The sequence below is a fragment of the Porites lutea genome, chromosome 11, assembly GCF_958299795.1.
Source record: "Porites lutea chromosome 11, jaPorLute2.1, whole genome shotgun sequence".
Lineage (NCBI taxonomy): Eukaryota > Metazoa > Cnidaria > Anthozoa > Scleractinia > Poritidae > Porites > Porites lutea.
In genome coordinates this window covers 8,937,887-8,960,549 of record NC_133211.1, presented here as the reverse complement: position 1 = coordinate 8,960,549, position 22,663 = coordinate 8,937,887, and the positions used below count along the sequence as shown (strand labels likewise).

The window sequence follows — 22,663 nt, the reverse complement described above, 5'->3', positions numbered from 1 at the left end:
GTGGCCGTTATATGTGCCGTACGTGACATTTGCTGTGGAAATGACGACCACTTCACTTGGACATATCAAGATACATCATACCTGCGCGCCCAGTTAATGGTTGAGCTCGTTAATCTCGCATAAGCTGCCGCAAGTAGTACTTCGTTTCTGCTTCATATCAAAATTAGGGAAATCGCTTCACATGAATTCTAGCAAGAAACTTCTTCCGGGCTGGCACATATCTAGATATTACAATATGCACTTACTAGTCTATATACATTCGTCGCTTACCATAGAATGTGCTTTGCTAGCAATTGGTAATTGATTCTTATGCTCCGCATATTCATTATCAAGTATAGATCGTGCCTCGCGGGCAATTATCTTTGGGAACGCATTTATTTATTATTCTTTATCATGCTAGAATAGACTGTGCTTTCCTGGCATTTCATTTCGTCACTACTGCATAACTGTTCTTCATCACCAAGGATAGACTGCTCCTTCCTGGCAATTTTTATCATCTGGAATTTATAATTGGTCATTATAAGAAAGAATGGATTGTACACTGCTGGCATTCCATATCTTCTGCACCGCATAATTTTTCTTCATCATCTAAGAATAGACTGTGCCCTTCTGGAATCTCATATTTTTGAACTGCATAATTATTTTTAATCTCCTGCATGGAATAGACTCTGCTCTTCTGATATTTGACATCTTCAACAGCCCATAATTATTTTAATCGTTTCGAATAGACCATGGCCTCCTAGGATTTGGTGTCGTTAAGAATAGACTGTACCTTCCCGGCATTTGATTTCTTCTGCACGGCATAATTGTTCTAAATCATCAAGTAAAGACTGCCTCTTCCCGGCATATGATATCTTCTGCACTGCATAATCATTCTTCATCGCAAGGGAAGACTGCACCTTCTCACCATTCTATTCCGTCAGCACCGCAGAATTGTTCTTTATCGTAAAGGATGGACAGTTTCTTCCTGGCCTTTGATTCCGTCTACAAGCCATAATTGTTCTTCATCATTTAAAAGTAGCACCAGAAATGTCATATCTTCTGAATTGCATAGTTGTTCATTACCATCAAGATTATACTAGGCTCTCCTGGCATTCCATGTCTTCCGGATCGACCGCAACATTGTTCTTCATTGTCAGAGGTAGTCTGTGGTTTCCTGGCATTTCATTCCGTCTCTAACGCATGATTGGTCTTCATCATTTAAGAATGGACTGCCCTCTTACCATTTGATATCTTCTCGACGGCATTTTTGTTCTTCAACGTCAAGAATAGACCATTTATTATAATCGTCAAGGATGGACTGTGCCCTACTAGGATTTGATATATTCTACACCGCATAATCATTTCAATCATGAATCCTTCCTGGCAATTGTTATCATCTGTAACTTTTAATTGTTCGTCATTATTTGTCGTCGTCCGCGCCGCATAATTGTTGTTCATCATCTAAGAATAGACTGTACTTTTCTTGCATTTGTTATCTTCCGGACCGCAACATTGTTCATTATCAAAGGTAGACTTTGCCTTCTTGGCATTCGGTTTCCTCACCACTGCATAATTGTTCTTCATCATCAGGAATAGACTGTTCCTTCCTGGCAATTGTTATCATCTAGAACTTATAATTTGTCCGTCATTATCAAGACAAGTCTACGCTTTCCTGGCATTTCATATCTTCCGGACCGCATATTTGTTCTTCACCATCAAGGATAGCCTGTGCCTTCCTGGCATTTCATTCTCTCTGCACCGCATGATTGTTCTTCATCATCTAAGAATAGACTGCACATTTGTGGCATTTTTTATCTTCAGGACCTCAGAATTGCTCGTAATTATCAAAGGTAGACTTAACCTTCATGGCATTCGATTTTGTCACCACTGCGTAATTGTTCTTCATCATCAAGAATAGACTGTTCCTTCCTGGCAGTTTTTATCTTCTGGAACTTATAATTTGTTCGTCATTATCAAGACTTGTCTACGCTCTCCTGGCATGTCATATCTTCCGGACCGCATATTTGTTCTTCACCATCAAGGATAGACTGTGCCTTCCTGGTATTTTATTCCGTCTGCACCGCAAAAAGGTTTTTTATCATCAAAGATAGAACGTTTCTTCCTTCCATCTACAACGCATAATTATCCTCCACCATCTAAAAATAGAATGTGCTCTCCTGAAATTTCATATCTTCTGAACCGCATATCTTCTACACCATGAAGGATAGAAGGCGCCTTCCTCTTCCTGGCATTTCATTCCGTCTGCACCGCATAATTGTTCCTTATCATCAAGGATAGACTGTACCTTCATGGCCGTTGTTATCATCTGAAACTTATAATTGTTCCTCATTACCAAGAATAGTCTATGCTCTTCTCGCATTTCATATCTTCCGGATCGACCGCACAATTGTTCTTCATTATCAAAGGTAGACTTTGCCTTCTTGGCATTTGATTCCCTCGGCACCGCATAATTGTTCTCCATCATCAAGGAGACTGTGCCTTCCTGGCAGTTGTTATCATCTGGAACTTATAATTGTTAATCATTATCAAGAATAGACTATGCTTTACTGGCATTTCATATCTTCCGGATCGACTGCAACATTGTTCATCATTATCAGAGGTAAACTGTGGTTTCCTGTTATTTCATTCTGTCTTCTCAACGGCATACTTGTTTTTTAAAGTCAAGGATAGACCGTTTCTTCCTGGCATTTCATCTCTTAGACCAGATAATTATTATAATCGTAAAGAATGGACTGTGCCCTACTAGGATTTGGTATTTTTCACACCGCATAATCATTTCATTTATGAAGACTTGACTGTGCCCTTCATTTGATATCATCTGAACCACAAAATTTCTTCTAAGTGATCGTCAAGGGTAGACTTTGCCTGCCCGGCATTCGCGACTTCTTCAGCACAGCAGAATCGGTTTTCACCGTCAAGGATAGACTGTGCCTTTCTGGCATTTGATTTGGTCAGCAATGCAAAATTGATCATTATCGTCATTGATAGACTTTTGCCTGCCCGGCAATTGATTTCTTCAACACAGCATAATTGTTCTTCATCAACGGGTTTACCACCCTTCCCAGCATTTGATTTTTTTGTGCACAACGCAATTGCTCTTCATCGTCAACTGAAGACTTGTCCCGTCGGCATTTGATTCTGTCAGCACCGCATAAATATATATTTTTCGTCGTCAAGGATAGACTGTGTTTTCCGGGTATTTGATTTCTTCTGCACCGCATAACTGTTCTTCATCATTATTTATGGACTGTGCTTGCCAACATATGATATCTTCAGCACCGCATAATTGTTCTTCGTCGCAAGGAAAGACAGTGCCTTCTCGCCAAAAAATAGTCCTGCATTGCAGAACTGTTATTCATCGTCAAGGATAGACTGCTCATTTGGTCAGCACTGCAAAATTGTTCATTATCGTCAATGATAGACTTTGCCTTCCCGGCATTTGATATCTTCTGTACCGCGTAACTGGTTTTCATCATCAAGTAAAGACTGTGCCTTTCCCCTATTTGATTTCTTCTGCGTCGCATGTTGGTTCTTCATCTTCAAGGAAAGACTGTGACTTCCTGACATTTGATTCCGTAAGCACCGCATAGTTGTTCGCGGTTCATCATGAACGATAGACTGTGTCTTTCTGGTACTTGTTTCCGTCTTCACCGCTTATTTTTCTTCATCATGAAGGATAGACGTTCCGTGCTTTTTTGGTATATGATTTCTTATACACCAAATATTATTTATATATAATAAGTAATTATAGACTTTACATTCCTGGCATGGAGTTTCTGTTGCTACTGAGAGGGTGTGTTCGAGGCATCTGATTGGCGCTGGATAGATAATGCTTTTGTTCTATTCCATTTCTGTATCGGCTGAAATAATGAAACTGTTTTAGATACTGGAATGCGCGATGCGGTCATTTGATTTTGTCGGAACTGGATAGTGAGTTGTGCAAAATGTTAATCGAAATTTTCGTTACTTTCTTGGTGACAGCGGAACGCGTAATTTCCGATAAAGTTTAGACCAATGGGCTGTTGGAGGTAGGAAGGGGGCGGGGGGGGGGGGGGACAAAAGAAGAGTAAGTACGCGTTATACGTTTGGCGAATGTACTCTCTAGACATTCTCTTAATGAATCCAGTCTCGTTACCAGTGTTTGGAACCCTGGAAACGTGGTTGTTAGTGAGTCTTGGTGTTAGTCATTAGTTGGCGTTCAAATCAGGTGAACCAACTCTTAATTTATTCTTTACGGTCTCGCAACTTTGCTCTCATTTGGAGTCAAGTGAAGACGACTTATATTCTCCACAGACCAGTGAGAGCATAGAAATGACAGTTTTATCCCGCGTTAATGTGCACCGAAATCACAACGAGCAAAGAAAATGTCTCAAACACCACTAAGCTTTCCTTGAGATAGATTTTTTCGTATCACCTGCATAAAATGGCTCAATTTATCTTCCTGGCTGGCTAAATGTCGCATATTTTTTTTGCTGGCAAAAAAGGGAAGAAAGAGACATTCCTGGCTAGGGACATGCCTCTTTGGTAAAAATCCTGGCTGGGAAAAGCCCTTTAGGTAAAGATCCTGGCTGGATATTGTACTTTAAAATCTAGCTCTAGCTGGCTTTGGGGAGCGGATATAATTTTGCCAGAGAAGTTAATAATCAACCAAAAAACAATTAGTGACTGTTAAAATATTACTGGGAGCGATATCCAATCACTTTTGAAATTTTTCTCGATGGGTACTCCTGCCTTGTTACATGCAATAATGACCATGGTAACGTCGCAATGAATTTGATGCGTGCAATTTGTTGATGGTAGCCACACAATAGAAAAGCGACAAATTTGTTACGTGCAATGCTGTGGAACGCAGACAGATGATGAATTTGTTCCATGCAAGGCTGTCATGATAGTCACGCAGTGACTAATTTGTGCGCAGTTTTGAAGACGGTAGACAAACGAGGACTTATTTCGCATGATGCTATATCCGTAATAGATAGTGCACACACGACGAGTGAAGTGCGTGCAACGTTACAGAAGAAAACATACGATGAATTAGTCACGCGCAACGTAACATCTAGTAGACTCACAGTTGGTTACTGTTAATACTAATGTTATTAATGGCACGAAAGTTAGTCTGACGCAAAATTAGCGATGGGCCATACACGATACACTATCTAGCTACAAACCATGTCCCCGATGGTAGATAAACTATGAGTTAGTTATACGTAATGCCCCGGTAATGCTACGGAATATTTAGAGGGTCTCAATGGGGTGGTGGCATTTACGGTTATCGGCTAAAATTTTGGCTCTTTTACGGCTATCGGCTATTTTTTTTCAGTTACGGTTAACAAAAAAGTTAAAAATTAACTTCTTTTGTTTCAAAAAGTTAAATATTAATTAACCTATATTTTTTGTATCTTTAAAGCAAAATAAAGGTCTTAAGATCATCTCGGGATATGAAATAAGCTATTCTTTTGAAAAATTTTAACATTTGATAGATCATACTTTTTATAAAGTATTCCACTTCTAATATTATTTTGCACATAAAAATGTCAACAGTCAATTTAAAAATAATCTTTGTGAAAAAGCAAAGGACACACGCGAACGCCTAACTCAAGGCCGGGGCGCGACATTCATTACAACAGAAATGGCCGTTTTCACACTAAAGACGGATTATTCGTGTGAGACGGGTTATCGATTTGATGATTCGCGTCAGATAGGTGATACGTCTTAATTTAAAAAGGAATAGTTTTAATTTTGCATGAACAATCCGCCTGACTTTATCCTTCAACCTCGACGGACAGTTTGAAGACGGGATTATCCGTTCCAGATAGCTTGTGTACAGCCGCCCCTTCCCCTCAGAAAAAAAAATCGGAGAGGGGGTGTCTGTCGAGAAAGGGGGCGACTGCACACAGGCTAGTCTCAGACGGATAATCCGTTTCTAGCTCTAGTGTGAAAACGGCCAATAACAAAATTCCCATGTCCAGTGTTTTTAATGGTAGCGAAGGACTGTACGGAACCACTGTCAGCCGTTTTGCCTTGTCCGTAGACCTCATTATTTCGCGCGGCTAATGCGTTTCGGGTCACGTGGTCCGAGCGAGTTCGCCACCGAAATCCCTTGACCGAAATTGCGTGGGAAGACGCCGTACAGGGACTAGGCATGGCAATGTCTACCGTAGCGTCATCGGCAACTTGTTTTACAAACAGTGAGTTCTCTTCGTGTTGTTTCACTAGTGTTTCGAGGGCACGACCTCCGAAAATCGCAAATATTAATCCCCAGCAAGAAGCCACTCAGATTTCGCTATGGAAAAAAAACTAGTTCCCCGAGAGAGCGGCGGAAATGGAAATGGGTCTTGGTCTTCACTTAAAAGGCGCTTTACCTAACGGGCGTACGGAGCCACACTAGCCGCGAAATAAAAAACGCAACCATAAGTGAGTTTAGTACCTTCCTTAAAAGTAGCAAATCTAGGGAACAATTTCTTTTACGGTTAAGTCTTTTTTACCCTATTTACGGCTAACGGTTAAAATTTTTCAACTTTTACGGCTATCGACTAAATTTTTGGCCGTTTTACGCCTATCGGTTAACCCCATTGAGACCCTCTATTTACGGCCCACGGTGATGCAGATGCTAACTATGCTGAAGACGATGGCAACTGAAACAATGATTGGTAACGCGCAATTCTACAGATGGTAGCCACATAAAGAGTAAAGAGGTTGGTTTTTTTAAGAAACAGAAATGTTGCGTCAGAGGAATCGCGTGAAAATCAAAAGGTTCTGGTCTTATCTATTGAGTTGAAAACTGAAATTCAATTTACCACCGATGAAAAGATTGAAAGGCAATCGTTTAGAACGCTAGCCTTTATTCAAAGCGAATGGGTTTAATAGATGTAGAGTGTTAGTTACCCTCAATCATATTTCAGTGGCAGGTTCAGATCTTCAAGAAAGAGAGGAGCCCGCTTTTCCAGACCCTAACTTACGTGGAAGACCTGACCTAGAAAACCATTTTTCCTCGTCCTTACGGGACTCAGTTTGGCTTAAAACTAAGGCGGGGGACAGGGTTTTCTTTGATCCGCTACTGCAGGTGGTAAATACAAGACGAATTATTTGCGCACAAGGCTACATAGAGATAGTAGACATCCGGTGACTTACAGTTGCGCATAATGTTGCATATCGTCAACACAAGGTGAATCAGTTACTGGCATCGTTTGAAAGGGTAGTCACACGATAAATGATATGCTTATGCACAACATTAAAGATGGTAAAAACACGATGACTAATTGTGCGCAACACTGCGGCTGAAAACTCCCCAAACAATGAATTATTTTTCTGCAGTGATCGTGTGGAGAAGACAAGAGCAAATAGTTGCGCGCAATGACGGTTGCAGGTGATAAGCACAAGCAAAGTTACCGATGGTAGTATCACGATAGATTCGTTACAAGTAATGTTGGTGATGCTACAAATAACAGCAACACTGTGTAGTTGGGCGCAATGTTGGAGATGGCAAACAAACGATCAATTAGTTGTGCGCAGTAGTACAGATGGTAGCCATACGAGGAATTTGTTACGAGCAAACATTTTGCAGATAAGAGACCTTCGCCAGACTTGGTGCAAGCGATTAAGCTCACTCTAGGGACACAGTGAATTAGTTACTAACGATGCAGAATTCCTTTGGGCGCAAATATTGCACATGGTAGATATAGGATGAATTTATTGCGGGGATTTTTGCGCATAACTATCGCTAATACGCATCCCCCGGGATACGCATGGACACTTAACGGACCAGCACCAAGTGTCCATCTAACAGTGATGTCCGTCTTCAACCTCGTCCCCAGGGCGCTTTTCCCTGGCTTTGAAGGTGGGGGCCCACCTTCAGAGCCAGGGAAAAGCGCACTGGGGACGAGGTTGGTCCGTCTTATAGTCAAATAAAGGGAGTGAAGAAAGGCAGGGACCAACTCTAAGAGTCCGTTTTTACAGAGGAACCCGTCTTAAAGAGGTGTCCGTTAAGAGAGAGTTCGAGAGAGTCGACTGTAGTAGAGACGATGTACAATCTCGTGTCTACAAATGTTACACATGGTAACATGATGCACGCACGATGCACACATGATGCACGCATGATGCACACATGATGCAGTTTAAAGCGTAATGCTATAAATCAGGTGATAGGAAAAGACGTTAATTACGGATAAAAACGTTCCAAGTAAAGCTACATTTGGTTATCATACGATTTATTAGTTGCACCGCAACAGTACAAACGTTAGTCAAACGATTAGTAACGCACAATGTTACAGACGGTAAATACATGACGAAATTAAATGAGCGCAGTGTTGCAGATGGCAGACAAGCCATAATCTTTTGCGCGCGTTGGTAGGCACAAGATAAGTCTATCACACGCAGGTTTTGCACAAAAATATGGTAGACTTGCGATGACTTTCTTCAGTTGGTATCCACATTATGAATTGGGTGCGCGTAGTATTGAAGAAGTAGCTGCAACATTGCGCCAAAATACTTCACGCGTTAACACAATTGTCTATGATCAATTATATGCCTATTTAGAAGATCATGACATCATCTGTAAATTCCAACAGGGTTTTCGCGCTATTCATTCAACTGTGACGGCCCTTCTTGAGGCCACGGATACTTCGGCATATAATATTGACCGTTGCAAAATCAATGCTGTCGTATTCCAAGATTTAAAAAAGGCTTTCGACACGGTGGACAACGAGATCCTTGTATTAAAACTAAACCTCTAAGGTATTAATGGTATTGCCCATCAATGGTTTCAGTCATATTTAGAGGACCGCACACAAATGTGTTCCATCAACGGTCTTCTCTCTAGCAGTTGCTCCTTCATTTGTGGTGTCACTCAGGGTTCTATTTTAGGTCCATTATTACTTCTATTATATATCAACTATCTTCCCAACTGCCTGGCAAATTGCGAGCCTTGGATGTACGCTGATGACACCCATCCTTACATACGCGAGTAACAATATTCACTATATTTAAACAAGTTTAAACGAAGACTTAGAAAATGTTCACAATAGGACAATTGCACGATGACGATATTTGACTACAACTACCAGAATTCATTTCGGTTTCGCTTTGTTATTTAAATTTGTCAATCCCGCTGAGGATTAAAGAACAATAGCCTTAATTTGCACAAGAAAACAACAAACTCAAGGATTCTGGTAGTTGTAGTAAAATGACGTCATCGTGCAATTGTCCTATTGGCTAAGAGCAAACACACTCACTCTAAATATAACTAAGACTGAGTTCATTTTAATTTGATCTAGGCAGAGGTTAAGTACTGTAACAGTTTCCCCAACACTTGAAAGTAATGATTCTCGAGTTACCCAAGTCGCTACTGCTAAATCTCTTGGAGTGACTATCGATGATAATCTCGATTGGAGTAGTTATATAGAGAAGACAATAATTAAAGTCTTTTCTGGCATCGGGACCATAAAGCAAGTAAGGCACCTTGTCCCCCAAGCGACTTTACAACTAATATACCAAGCTCTTATACAACTGACCTCACTTCAATGATTGCTGAATACTAGTTTGGGGAAACTGTGGGATAACCTTAAGGAACAAACTTAAAAAACTAGAAAATAGAGGAGCCCTTATTTTGACATTTTCAGACTATGATGAAGACGCTGGTTACTTGTTTGAACTCCTAGGATGGAAAAAATCTAGCGCGCCAGCATGAAATTGAAAAAGTCACGATGGTTTATAGGTGTTAACACTGGTTGGCTCCAGAATTCGTGTTCTAGGTTTGCAATACGAGAAACAGCATATAACCTTAGGGTCTCTGAGAGTAAACTTTGCATCTCATTACCAAGGACAAATTATTATAAAAATACCTTTAGCTATAGTGCCGCTATTCTATGGAACAAACTCCCATGTAAGGTGAGGCAAGCAAAGTCCTTTAAGAAATTCAAACGTCTTTTTAAACAAGTACTCTAGGACACGGCATTCGTGGAAGCAGCTTTTTATTCGTATTTTTATATTGTAGATAGTTTATGTTTCCTCATTTGAATAGTAAAGTAGACTATTTTTAGCAGATGAATTGACCTTGGATAAATAAAGATTATCTATCTATGTACCGCTAATTCTCAACTTGCCTTGCGGAATATTTCAAGAGTTTTTCAAGCTCAGTGGACAAATTTAGATTTATTTTAACTACAAGTCTATAAACCCTCTTAAATATAGGTAATACGCGGTCTTGCTTACCTCTAGTTTTCGGGATTAACTTTCCTTCGGCTTGAATTGGTTCACGTGCTTGGAGGCAACGGTCTTTCCATGGCGAACTTTCATGTCCTGCGCTCTGTCCTTCATGACTGTCCAACACTACTTGATCACTGATTACTTCTTGAAGCTTAGAAGGCTTACAATGAAGGTTTCTTGATTCAAAACAACAGTAGAACGTGAATTTTATAAACTTCGTTCGCCATACTTTTTCTTTGCAGCTAACTTGAGAGAAAAAATATGAATAATTGAATTTTAATGAGGCCCTTCATTTACATTTCAATTTAAGTTTTATGAACTTACACTATACTGATCCTAGAATTTTAGCCTGTATTAGAGCTCTTTTATAAACGTTTTAAAAAGAAAAAAAACAACAGCAACAAAGATGACGATCCCCCCAAAAAATTACGTATAAGTTATCTATTTAGTTTCAAGGGTCTTATTTTCAATAGAGGTTCTGTGAATTAAATTGTGCCTAATCTTAACAGCCGGGGGCTGGTGAATTTGTCCACGGGCATTTTATCTTACTGGTCTTGTAATCACGAGGTTTGGTTTAACGATCAGAAAAAGATATCGAAGGGGTTTAAATTTCAAAATTCACGCTTTTCCTCCACTTCCGGTAATCAACTTCCGGGTTCTCGTCTTTTGATCTGGGAGAGGTCTGGTATCTAATGTAATCAACATAGTTTTCGAGGGCTGGGAAAATATCTGTGTTTATGTTTTTGACATCTACAGTATTAGAGATCATTATAGTTAAGAATTTTACACAACAACTCACGAAATCGGCATAAGGGATATGGCTTTCCTTTCACATTTATTTCGCCTGACGAGTCCGTGCAGGCTCAATTTTACGGTGGTGAAAAGAGCGCGGATTTCTACCCAGGCGTGGAAACTTAGGTAAGCGACGTTGACAGCTTTTATTAATATTTACACGTCCTAATTCCCTAAAAATACGACGTTTCTTGTGTATGGTATTTGTTCCGATCATTTACCAGCTACCACTCAATCAAAATGACTTATTATGTTTTCTTATTTTTCGTACTTTCGCCATGTTTTGCCCATGATCGTGACAGCTGTGATTTGAAAAATGAGAACAGTTGCGGAGAAATCTCCAAAGGTTCCCGAGCCAAGTACTACACGTCACCTCCTCGATCTAATATTATCAATATCTCCTCCACTTTGACTCTGAATGATGGTGTGAAAATCCCCATATTTGGTCTCGGCGTTTACCAAGCTGGATCGGGTGAAGAAACTCGGAATGCTGTTCATTGGGCTTTGGAAAACCACTATCTGCAAATCGACACAGCGGCAAGGTATAACAACGAGGCGAGCGTCGGGGAAGCTCTCCGGGAGAGTGGAATTCCAAGAGGAGATATATTTGTTGTTACTAAGCTTTATGATGATGATCATGGCTATGAAGAGACATTCAAAGCCTTTAATAAGAGTTTAGGAAATCTTGGATTGGAATATGTGGACTTGTATTTGATGCACTCTCCTGTTCCTAATAAAGTTGCGCCATCTTGGAATGCCATGGTCAAACTACAACATCAAGGACTGATTAGGTTTGTTAGACATTGTGAACCTTTGATGTAACCTTAAAGCTCTGTGTTGAATGTCGGGGATCATTATATAATGTTTTTGGTCAATTCCAAAACTGCCCATGCCCACTCTCCAACACCCCCCTCGCACCCCTCTGGGCAAACCGCAGACATTTGACCTTTTTGAAAAATTTTGGTCAAATTAACCGATATAAGAATAATAATAATTTATTCATTTATAGTGCGCTTTTTAACATGCTAGGTGATCAAAAGCGCATATGCTGGCAGTTTAGATGGTCAAAAGCCCCACCAGCTGGTGCTTTAAAAAGCGTCATATTCCCCACCCACCAGCAACTGTTCAAAAATTTTCCTATGCATCAAACCATTTATTGAAATATAAATATCCTACTAAACACAACTGATAGATAAGATATATGACTATGTACATGATCTTAAGATTGAGAGGCCCCCTTTATTATTATGTTCTAGGATTCTTAAGTCCATGGCTTCATACATAAAGGGTTCTTATGTCCACAGATTCTTACATTCTGGGGTTCTTACCGTAGTTATTCGGTTATAAGGCGCACGGTTTTTTCAAGAAAAATCTGTGTTTGGGTGGCAAGTTAGTGCTAAAATTGGGGTGCGTCTTATAGCCAAGTATTTTCACGTAACAAAATCTTAAGATCACAATTTGAGAAGAACTTACAGTTTAAAAAACACAAGAAAAAGACACTTGTTGTTGGTCATTGACTTTTATAGATTTGGTGGTTCTGAAAAGAACCGGGGTGGCTCTGAAAAGAGCCGTTGTGGTGGTTGTTATTGTTGTTAGTCTAGTCTCGGCTAGTCTTCCTGCTCGCTGTCCGTGTCGAACTTGTTCTCTAACTCGTCGTCTGCTTCATCAGCTCCAGCTCCTCCTTCTTCCCACACATTTAAGAGTTCGTTCTTATGTCCAGGGGTTCTTACATCTATGGGGGTTCTTACAATCAGGGGTTCTTACGTTTAGGGTCTCTTGATCTAGGGGTTCTTATGTTCAGGCGTTCCAGTATCCAGGGGTTCCTAGGTCCAAGGATTCAAGGGTTCATGTTACATACAGGGGTCTTACATCCAAGTGTCTAACATCCATGGGTCTTACATTTAGGGTTCTTAGATCCAGAGGTCTAACATCTAGGGGTTGTTACATCCAGGGGTCTTGAACATTAATTTTGTGTTTATGGTGTTAAAAGTCTTAGCCCAAAATATTGAACATTTTTTTCTTAGTACATTTTATTAGATCATACACACTAAATTGTCTAGCTCTAAAAGTTGTATCAGAGAGAACTTACACAGACACATATTTAGAACACCATGATTATCGTGCTAGGTTACAGCATTATGTGCTACCAGAACTGTGATAATACTGCTTACCTGGCGGAGGTGCCTTAATATTATTGTTGTCTGTGAGCAGATGTGTCGTACATGTTCTTTTCATCAAATTGAATGTAATCAAAGTGGGCCCTTTTACCATTCCTGTAACAATGGTCTGATATATTGTGCTGAATTCTTCAATACTAGGCGCTAAAAAATCTCTACTTTGCCATAGATTTACTGCAAAACAGAACTAAAATTCTTCATTCCACTAATCATTTCTCATAATTAAAGGATATGTTATTTCCACCAAAAACCGACATGATATATTCACCCTATCTCAGACAAAACTGCTCTATGTACCCTTATAGCTTAAATTGGCTATGTTCCCCTTAAGTACTGACAATGAAAATGTCAAGTGAAGTAATTAATATGCACTAATACTTTATTGTAAATTTTTATAAAAAGCCCCTCCCTTATTAGACTGCAAAACAGTCGGTTTTTTTCTCAAAGTCAGTAAAGAAATCGGTAAAGCATTGTGTCAAGTCTTACGCGCGCGAAGTGTGTGAGGCATGAGAAAAAAATTATGCAGCTTACCCCTTAGACAGCGTAAATTGTGAATTTTCAGGCGACCTTTTTAAACCATAGTCATGGTTTAAAAATGTGAAAAACTCATCTCCGAAAATTGTAGGTAACTTAGTAGAGAAACTCCAAATATCTCATACAAATGGAATGGTTATCCAGAAATTTTTATCATTTCTCTTGTTTTAGAAATTTGTTGGCAGAAGTTGTTCCTTGGAACAGCCATTTTACAGATAAAATGTTGATTCCACTATTTTTTCCACTTCTCCAACCTCGTCAGCAGTCCTCAGTCCTGCATAAATTGGCTATTTTTATTTTCCTGTGAAAGAGAGGCTGCTTTGTAGTCTCTGGATAGGATTTTAGAATTTGCAGTTTGCCAGGGACGTATTAGTGTTATTTTTTTCCTGCAACAGATCCATTGGTGTCTCAAATTTTGGCATTCACCATCTTGAAGAACTGAAAAAGCACTCGACAGTGGTACCATCTGTAAACCAAATTGAAGTGCATCCATTTTTGCAAGAAAATGAGCTGGTAAATTACTGCAGAAAAGAAGGAATTGCAATTCAAGCGTACTCACCACTAACAAGAGGCGAAAAACTTGGCCATCCCACCTTGAAAGCTATTGGAGACAAGCACGAAAAAACTCCAGCACAAATCCTGTTGAGGTGGTGCATACAAAAAGGTTATATTTGCATCCCCAAGTCAAGTCAATTATCCAGAATAGAAGAAAATGCTAGCATTTTTGACTTTGAATTGACTGAGGATGACCTGAACATTCTGGATGGATTGGAAGAGGACTTTAGGACAGGGCGGCCTAAAATAAAGGAGCCGTGGAATGGGTAGTTGTACAGAGCTTTTTGAGAACTGTTTACTTGTTTGATCTACATGTATTCTGAGCAGTGTTCATATGGCATTAAAATAATCTTGGACTGGATATGGTCAATTATTCATTTCACTTTTTTACATGTGGGTGATATCATATTATAATAAATTATAGGTATTTGTCAAACAACTGAATTTAAGGCATTACAGCATAAGGGTTGGTGAATGGTACCTTGAAAAACGTGGGTCTCGGAAAATTTTGGCAGGATCTCGAAATCTCAGAAACGTTTTTGATAAGTCTTGAAACTTTTCACCAAAGAGTCTCGGGCTCGGATTTCTAACTAGGATCTCGGCGTCTCGGTGATTCTCGGATTTTACCATTTGCCACCCCTAGCATAGTACAGCATAATATATGGGTGCTTTTGCATGTGAGAAATGTGAAGATGTTTTGAGTGGGTGAGTGGTGCTCTCTCCTTATTTATTTGATATAAAAAATGAAAAAAGATAATAACAGTGCATGGTGCTATTCTAATGTACACGCTTAATGACCTGATGGTCTGGGTTTTGGTGACGGTACATGTTTTCAGTTGGAAGCCTGGTAGCTGAGTGGTTAACTCCATGACCTCAATTTCTGTTGGTCTAGGTTTAAGACTTACATTACTTTTTGTAGTCTCTCTTCACCCAGGTATAAAAATGGTACAGTACCCCCAGCCTATTTCTAGTCTGGGGGTCATCCTGCAGTGGACTGTCATCCCATCCAGGGGGGAGTAACAATACTTCTAGGTGCTTCATGTCACAGAAAGAAAGTTACCCTCTAGCCATATGGGCCTGTTTCCCAGGTAGCCCAAGCTTGAAATATAGAGAGAAAATTGCTTACACTAAAACTCACAAAATGGTCGTGATTCGGCTCGCACATCTCACAGGAAAGCAGTGACATACATTATTTTTTATTGAAGTACCTTAGTTTACAGAAAGAATCGATTTTTTCTCCATACAAATCCTTATATTTCGAATGGTTTGTGCATATTTCAAGCTTGGGCTACCTGTGCAGGTATGTGCCTATTGCCGTTTTTTTTTTTTTACAATTCCTACAGTTCTCTATACACTTGTCATGGTCGTAACAAGGCAACTGTGTTTAAAAATCAAAACGTTTTATCTGTGGTGAACATGTACTTTCTTCTCATGACTTTTATATTGAATTTGACTGTGACATGTTTAGGAGAAGTTAGAGTTTGGTAACAATGGGTTTGCAGACTACATTTTGTAAGAGGAACTTTAACATTCTTTACATACATACATACATACTTTATTGGCTCGTCCCCACGGGGCTTTTCAGAGTCAATTTTACATTACAAAATTATAAACCAAGTACATGACAATAAGAATATAACAATGATAAAAGAAGACAAAGGTCAATAAAATTAATTAAATTAATTAAATAAAGCAGTCATTAAGAAGCTTTTGCCTGAGTAAACACTTGAATTCCGTCACGGATGGGCTAAGTTTGAGCGCAGGCTGCAACTCATTCCAGAGAGAGGTTGCTCTATATTGAAAGGTCCTTTGGCCGCTGGCAGTGCGGAAGAGTGGTATGTTCAAAAGTTGAGAATTTCTCGTATTCCTTGTCGAGACGGCGGATCTTCCAACGAGCTTTGATGTCAAATACTCCGGAGCACAACTCGTCATGCACTTAAAAACCAGAACAGCAAAACGAAAATAAAGTTGTTGCCTGATTGGTAGCCAGCGCAAGTCTTTTAGCAAAGGAGTTATGTGATCGAATTTTTTAGCGCCGCTCAAAATACGACAAGCGAAATTCTGTACTGCTTGGAGCTTGTCCAGATTAGTTTGAGTAGTATTGCTCCAAACAGAAGAGCAATAGAATAATTTTCTAAAAACTAAGGCATTTATAATAATAATATCTTTCTAATGAGGCAGTATTTATTATTGCAGAATTTACAATAAGTAGTTTATTATAGTTTGTATTAGCTTTTTGTTTAAAAGTATATTTATTTTGTGGCTGAAATAACAGTCTGTTATAGAGCAACTTCAATAAAAATGCAAATGTATGGGTGCTAACTGGCAATCTATTGAGTTCTTTTCTCTTTTTCTTGAAGGGAAAAATGAGTCATTTTTTGATTCATGCGAAGAGAAACCATGGCCTAGTTATGGCTGTTGGCGTGTGTTGATTCAAAGCTTTTAAAGATATTCGAGTTTTGTAATTTTGCCCCAAAGGCTTCTTCAATTTTCCTTCAATTTACCTATATTTTAATTTACTTCCGTCCGGCGATTACAGCTACCAGTTTATTATGCGCATCGCGACTAAAATATGTGGAGGAAGGAGGGAGGGGGGATTTCCCCTCAATGCGCCCATGATCGCATCTACAATCAGGGACAAAAGTAGTTGACACACTTGTCTAAAACAGACGCTTTCAGTAACAATTTCCTTCCTTTTACATACGACTGTGTTTAAAGGCCTTAAATCCCCCCACCCCTAAATCAATGTTGTTTTCAGTTGAAGAAAGACTTGATGATATAAAATACAACATTGATTTTAGGGGGAGGGGGTTAGGGGGACAGAGGGGAAGGGGATAGGTATGTCTACTATGAAAAATGGGGCCATTTTACAGAAGTGTGTCAACACTTTTGTCCCTCATTGTCTGAAGGCAAAATGGTGTTACTGCAGACATGTTGATCATTGTGTGACAATGAAATTGAGTGAAATTAAAGCAATCAGAGTGATATTCAAGTTATTGTTGGTTGGACTGCAATTGACTTAATTACGTCCGAATTATGGGCCTAATACCAATTACGGGATTACGTAACAAAAGGGCACCGATTGTCAGAATTGAGGGCGATATGGTTTTCAAGGGAAAAATCGACGCGGAAAGACGCGCATATGTACGTTTTTTGGTCAAATTCAAGGGTATGTCTACCAAAAAAATTTTAGATGAAGTGAAAATTTCACGTTCTTCACTTTACCGCATTGTACGAGCGCAAACACTGAATGGTCAGTGTCAAGATCGAGTAGTGAGAAAGAAAGTCACTGGGCGGCCACGGAAATTGAGCCATAGAGAGGAGCGACTGTTGCTGCGCAGCATTCCAAAACTGCGTAAATCCGATGGAAATTTCACGATAAAGCGTTTAATGCAAAAAGCCGGGATAGACATTTCTCGCGTGTCAACTAAGACCGTCCAACGATTCCTCCATAGAGAAGGTTACCAGTATTTACACGCACGTCAAAAGGGCCTCTTAAAAGAAACAGACCTCGTTAAGCGTTTAAAATTTGCACGAAAGATGAAAAGAGATAATTCTACGAACTTCTGGACAGAGAACATTTCTTTTTTCTTAGATGGTGTGAGTTTTGTTCATAAGTACAACCTCGCTGACCAAGCGCGGGCACCAAGTGGGCGTATATGGAGAAAACAACAAGAGGGCCTAGCCTTTGGCTGCACAGCCAAAGGTTCCCATTGCGGCACCGGTGGAAGAGTTGCGAAATTTATGGTTGCCCTTAGCTATGGTAAAGGGGTAGTTCTATGCGAACAGTATGAAACCTTGAACGGACAATACTTCAAAAGTCTGATCGAACGAGAATTTCCCCGTATGTTCAGAGTCTGCAATAAGGGAAGACCAAAACTATTTATGCAAGACAATGATCCCAGTCAAAACTCGGCGTTAGCTCGCAGCGCTTGGAGGCGATTGCGAGCCAAGCTAGTGCCCCTTCCTCCAAGAAGTGGTGATATTCATTTCATAGAAAATATTTTTCACATTGTAAAGATGGCTTTGGAAAAAGACGCATTAGACAGGAACATAACACACGAGACATTTCAGGAGTTTTCTGAGCGCGTAGCTACCACTTTTCATAATCTAGATACAACTTTAATTGACAGGACAATTGAAAGTATGAATAACAGAATAGAATTATTGCTTAAAAACAAAGGACAGCGTACAAGATATTAAAGTCGTACACTAGAACAATAGATGAATAAAATAACTGTCAATTAGAACAGGCAATGCACAGTGTGACATGATAACACAAACAGCGTGACATGGGCGCATACTATATCAGCCTACAGTGTTTGTTTTCGCACGGAAATCTTTCTTTTCTGTGAAAATTCATCAACAAAAATAAAACTAATCTTTTCCAACATGAACAGTTCTCTGAATTACAGCTAAAACAATAACTCAAACTGAAAAAAATCACTGCTTTCTTGGTGATGGAACGGTTAACCACATGTTGGTAATCAGTAAGCAATATAATGTATACAACTCTTAAATGTCGATGTGTTCTATCGTGGTTAACCGTTCAAACTCCTTATTTACACGACATCCGTACAATCTTTCTCGCCAAGAATAAGCTGTGCGAAGCACTTTCCACATGGGGGAATCTGCTTTTGCTTTTCTTGCGGAATTTGCGCATGAAAGCGAAAAATTCTCCAGCGCACAGCCATCATCTCTGTCTCCTTCTCATCAATTGTGCAATTCTTCGCGAAAATAATGGGGTTTTTTCCGGTGGCGAAAATTGGCGTGTCTTTCTCGAAGACAATATCTTTTGCATAATGTGATTTGGGGGCTGGTAAATGAACTAACTGTCCCTCCAACATTAATAGGAAATCATGCCACTGGATAACAGCCGGGGACCATCTGAAATCATTCAAAAAAATACATTCAGCCTGTTCCGCGCCAACCCATGCAAAACTTGTGGACGCTGGGTTTGAAAAGGTGTTAAAAATGACATTAAGAGGGTTGAGCAGAAATGTTTTTGCGCAGTTGGCTGGGCCTACGATCATAAGATTCCTGTATTTGCCGCGTCCTTTCTGTAATAATTCATGCACACAATGTCCAAAATAGTTTATGTCCACTCCGTTACCCTGGAGTACTTCTTTCGCTGAAATTAACCATTGTCCAGAACAATTTTGTACGCATTCTCCGTCTCTTACTTCCTTTAATAGCTGGATTCTGCTTTTCCTCTGCCTTTCTAGGTTATCTTTAGAATTTTCCAGCTCCCAGGTAGTAGTCAGCACGTCTGCTACAACTTTCGCACCTCTATTTACAATAAACTCTGCGATGTCCGTTTTCCCCTCTACTTTTTGCTCTCTTGCAAGGGCTAGTAGTTCAGTTCTTGATTTAATGTTCTTAGCTAGAATGATTTCCGATAACTCATATGAGGTCATACGTTTCTTCTTACTTTTTACTATCTTCTTGTTCGCTCTTTTTTTCCCCGTCGTTTTTTTCCTTGTGCTTGTTCGGGCATCACTAAGCTCCTCACAGTTGTCCGTTGACAACGCACCTTTCTCTCTCTTTTCCATAGCTGTGGTCCTTTTGGTAGAAGAGGCCTTGGTGGTTCTTGGAGCAGTTGCACTTGTAAGGTCAGGATGCCCGTCACTCTGAATATAATCTCGGTCTTCTTTCGTAACATATTTCCATGCGCTGAAATAGTTTTCGTGCGTGGCGGAGAAATGTACAGAAATACCACACCTCTCTAACAGGTATCGTTTGCTAGGAAGCCACCGTTGGTTCTTGTCCAGTTTCATTGCCATGTGGAAATGTACACCCGATTGTACGTGCTGTTCCAGGCAGCAACACCACTGTACAACTTTCGCAGGCGTGTCCGCGAAGGACTGTACAACAGCCTCTGCAAACGAAGACCTTGTTGGAAAGCGCTCCGTATCAACCATGCTATAGGTTATCAGGTAAATTTGACGAACATTGCGCGCGTTCATTTCACATGTGTTGAACTCATACACAGCTTGGCTTGTCTCTACTTCTGAACTGACAGGATCACACTCATCGTTACCTACTTCCTCCATCGTTGTATCTGACTTCTCAGAAAACTTATGAAAAGATAGCGTCCACAGCAACGGCACTGTTTACAACACAACTGATCTCCTACAGCGTGTAAAGGACGCGCTGGGTAATATGAGAATGACTAAATGACGTACAATGCGTACATTTTATTGGAGATAAACAACAAAAAAGCACGAAATGTAATAAATTGTTGTTCCAAAACTAAAAATTCGTCCCGTACAGTCAATTCATCCCGCAAAAAATAATGTGAGTACAACCGCAAGCCGTAAAACATAGAATCCTTTTTCGGACAATCAGGGACAAAAGTAGTTGACACACTTGTCTAAAACAGACGCTTTCAGTAACAATTTCCTTCCTTTTACATACGACTGTGTTTAAAGGCCTTAAATCCCCCCACCCCTAAATCAATGTTGTTTTCAGTTGAAGAAAGACTTGATGATATAAAATACAACATTGATTTTAGGGGGAGGGGGTTAGGGGGACAGAGGGGAAGGGGATAGGTATGTCTACTATGAAAAATGGGGCCATTTTACAGAAGTGTGTCAACACTTTTGTCCCTCATTGTCTGAAGGCAAAATGGTGTTACTGCAGACATGTTGATCATTGTGTGACAATGAAATTGAGTGAAATTAAAGCAATCAGAGTGATATTCAAGTTATTGTTGGTTGGACTGCAATTGACTTAATTACGTCCGAATTATGGGCCTAATACCAATTACGGGATTACGTAACAAAAGGGCACCGATTGTCAGAATTGAGGGCGATATGGTTTTCAAGGGAAAAATCGACGCGGAAAGACGCGCATATGTACGTTTTTTGGTCAAATTCAAGGGTATGTCTACCAAAAAAATTTTAGATGAAGTGAAAATTTCACGTTCTTCACTTTACCGCATTGTACGAGCGCAAACACTGAATGGTCAGTGTCAAGATCGAGTAGTGAGAAAGAAAGTCACTGGGCGGCCACGGAAATTGAGCCATAGAGAGGAGCGACTGTTGCTGCGCAGCATTCCAAAACTGCGTAAATCCGATGGAAATTTCACGATAAAGCGTTTAATGCAAAAAGCCGGGATAGACATTTCTCGCGTGTCAACTAAGACCGTCCAACGATTCCTCCATAGAGAAGGTTACCAGTATTTACACGCACGTCAAAAGGGCCTCTTAAAAGAAACAGACCTCGTTAAGCGTTTAAAATTTGCACGAAAGATGAAAAGAGATAATTCTACGAACTTCTGGACAGAGAACATTTCTTTTTTCTTAGATGGTGTGAGTTTTGTTCATAAGTACAACCTCGCTGACCAAGCGCGGGCACCAAGTGGGCGTATATGGAGAAAACAACAAGAGGGCCTAGCCTTTGGCTGCACAGCCAAAGGTTCCCATTGCGGCACCGGTGGAAGAGTTGCGAAATTTATGGTTGCCCTTAGCTATGGTAAAGGGGTAGTTCTATGCGAACAGTATGAAACCTTGAACGGACAATACTTCAAAAGTCTGATCGAACGAGAATTTCCCCGTATGTTCAGAGTCTGCAATAAGGGAAGACCAAAACTATTTATGCAAGACAATGATCCCAGTCAAAACTCGGCGTTAGCTCGCAGCGCTTGGAGGCGATTGCGAGCCAAGCTAGTGCCCCTTCCTCCAAGAAGTGGTGATATTCATTTCATAGAAAATATTTTTCACATTGTAAAGATGGCTTTGGAAAAAGACGCATTAGACAGGAACATAACACACGAGACATTTCAGGAGTTTTCTGAGCGCGTAGCTACCACTTTTCATAATCTAGATACAACTTTAATTGACAGGACAATTGAAAGTATGAATAACAGAATAGAATTATTGCTTAAAAACAAAGGACAGCGTACAAGATATTAAAGTCGTACACTAGAACAATAGATGAATAAAATAACTGTCAATTAGAACAGGCAATGCACAGTGTGACATGATAACACAAACAGCGTGACATGGGCGCATACTATATCAGCCTACAGTGTTTGTTTTCGCACGGAAATCTTTCTTTTCTGTGAAAATTCATCAACAAAAATAAAACTAATCTTTTCCAACATGAACAGTTCTCTGAATTACAGCTAAAACAATAACTCAAACTGAAAAAAATCACTGCTTTCTTGGTGATGGAACGGTTAACCACATGTTGGTAATCAGTAAGCAATATAATGTATACAACTCTTAAATGTCGATGTGTTCTATCGTGGTTAACCGTTCAAACTCCTTATTTACACGACATCCGTACAATCTTTCTCGCCAAGAATAAGCTGTGCGAAGCACTTTCCACATGGGGGAATCTGCTTTTGCTTTTCTTGCGGAATTTGCGCATGAAAGCGAAAAATTCTCCAGCGC

General features: G+C 39.9%; 3 protein-coding genes across 3 annotated transcripts; all 3 read left to right on the top strand.

Annotated features, from left to right (window-relative positions):
- Positions 1-10,932: 10,932 nt before the first annotated feature.
- LOC140951932 (uncharacterized oxidoreductase YtbE-like) lies at positions 10,933-14,698 on the top strand. Its single transcript, XM_073401309.1, has 3 exons — positions 10,933-11,124; positions 11,301-11,789; positions 14,105-14,698. The coding sequence occupies exons 1-3, from the start codon at positions 11,024-11,026 to the stop codon at positions 14,532-14,534; spliced, it is 1,020 nt and encodes a 339-aa protein (XP_073257410.1). The 5' UTR covers positions 10,933-11,023; the 3' UTR covers positions 14,535-14,698.
- A 2,602-nt stretch (positions 14,699-17,300) lies between these two features.
- On the top strand, positions 17,301-18,467 carry LOC140953158 (uncharacterized). The gene has a single exon (XM_073402658.1). It carries the CDS (start codon positions 17,301-17,303, stop codon positions 18,465-18,467), a length of 1,167 nt encoding a protein of 388 aa, XP_073258759.1.
- Positions 18,468-21,013: 2,546 nt separating this feature from the next.
- Positions 21,014-22,180, top strand: LOC140953157 (uncharacterized). Its single transcript, XM_073402657.1, has one exon. It carries the CDS (start codon positions 21,014-21,016, stop codon positions 22,178-22,180), a length of 1,167 nt encoding a protein of 388 aa, XP_073258758.1.
- Positions 22,181-22,663: the final 483 nt, after the last annotated feature.

What these genes read in the sequence shown, in the direction of transcription:
- LOC140953157 (XM_073402657.1), top strand. Translation starts at nt 21,014, where the DNA reads ATGGGCCTAATACCAATTACGGGATTACGTAACAAAAGGGCACCGATT.
- LOC140951932 (XM_073401309.1), top strand. Translation starts at nt 11,024, where the DNA reads ATGGCTTTCCTTTCACATTTATTTCGCCTGACGAGTCCGTGCAGGCTC. An exon ending in ACCCAGGCGTGGAAACTTAG is followed by an intron (nt 11,125 to 11,300) that starts GTAAGCGACGTT and finishes TGATCGTGACAG; the next exon opens with CTGTGATTTGAAAAATGAGA. An exon ending in CAACATCAAGGACTGATTAG is followed by an intron (nt 11,790 to 14,104) that starts GTTTGTTAGACA and finishes TTCCTGCAACAG; the next exon opens with ATCCATTGGTGTCTCAAATT.
- LOC140953158 (XM_073402658.1), top strand. Translation starts at nt 17,301, where the DNA reads ATGGGCCTAATACCAATTACGGGATTACGTAACAAAAGGGCACCGATT.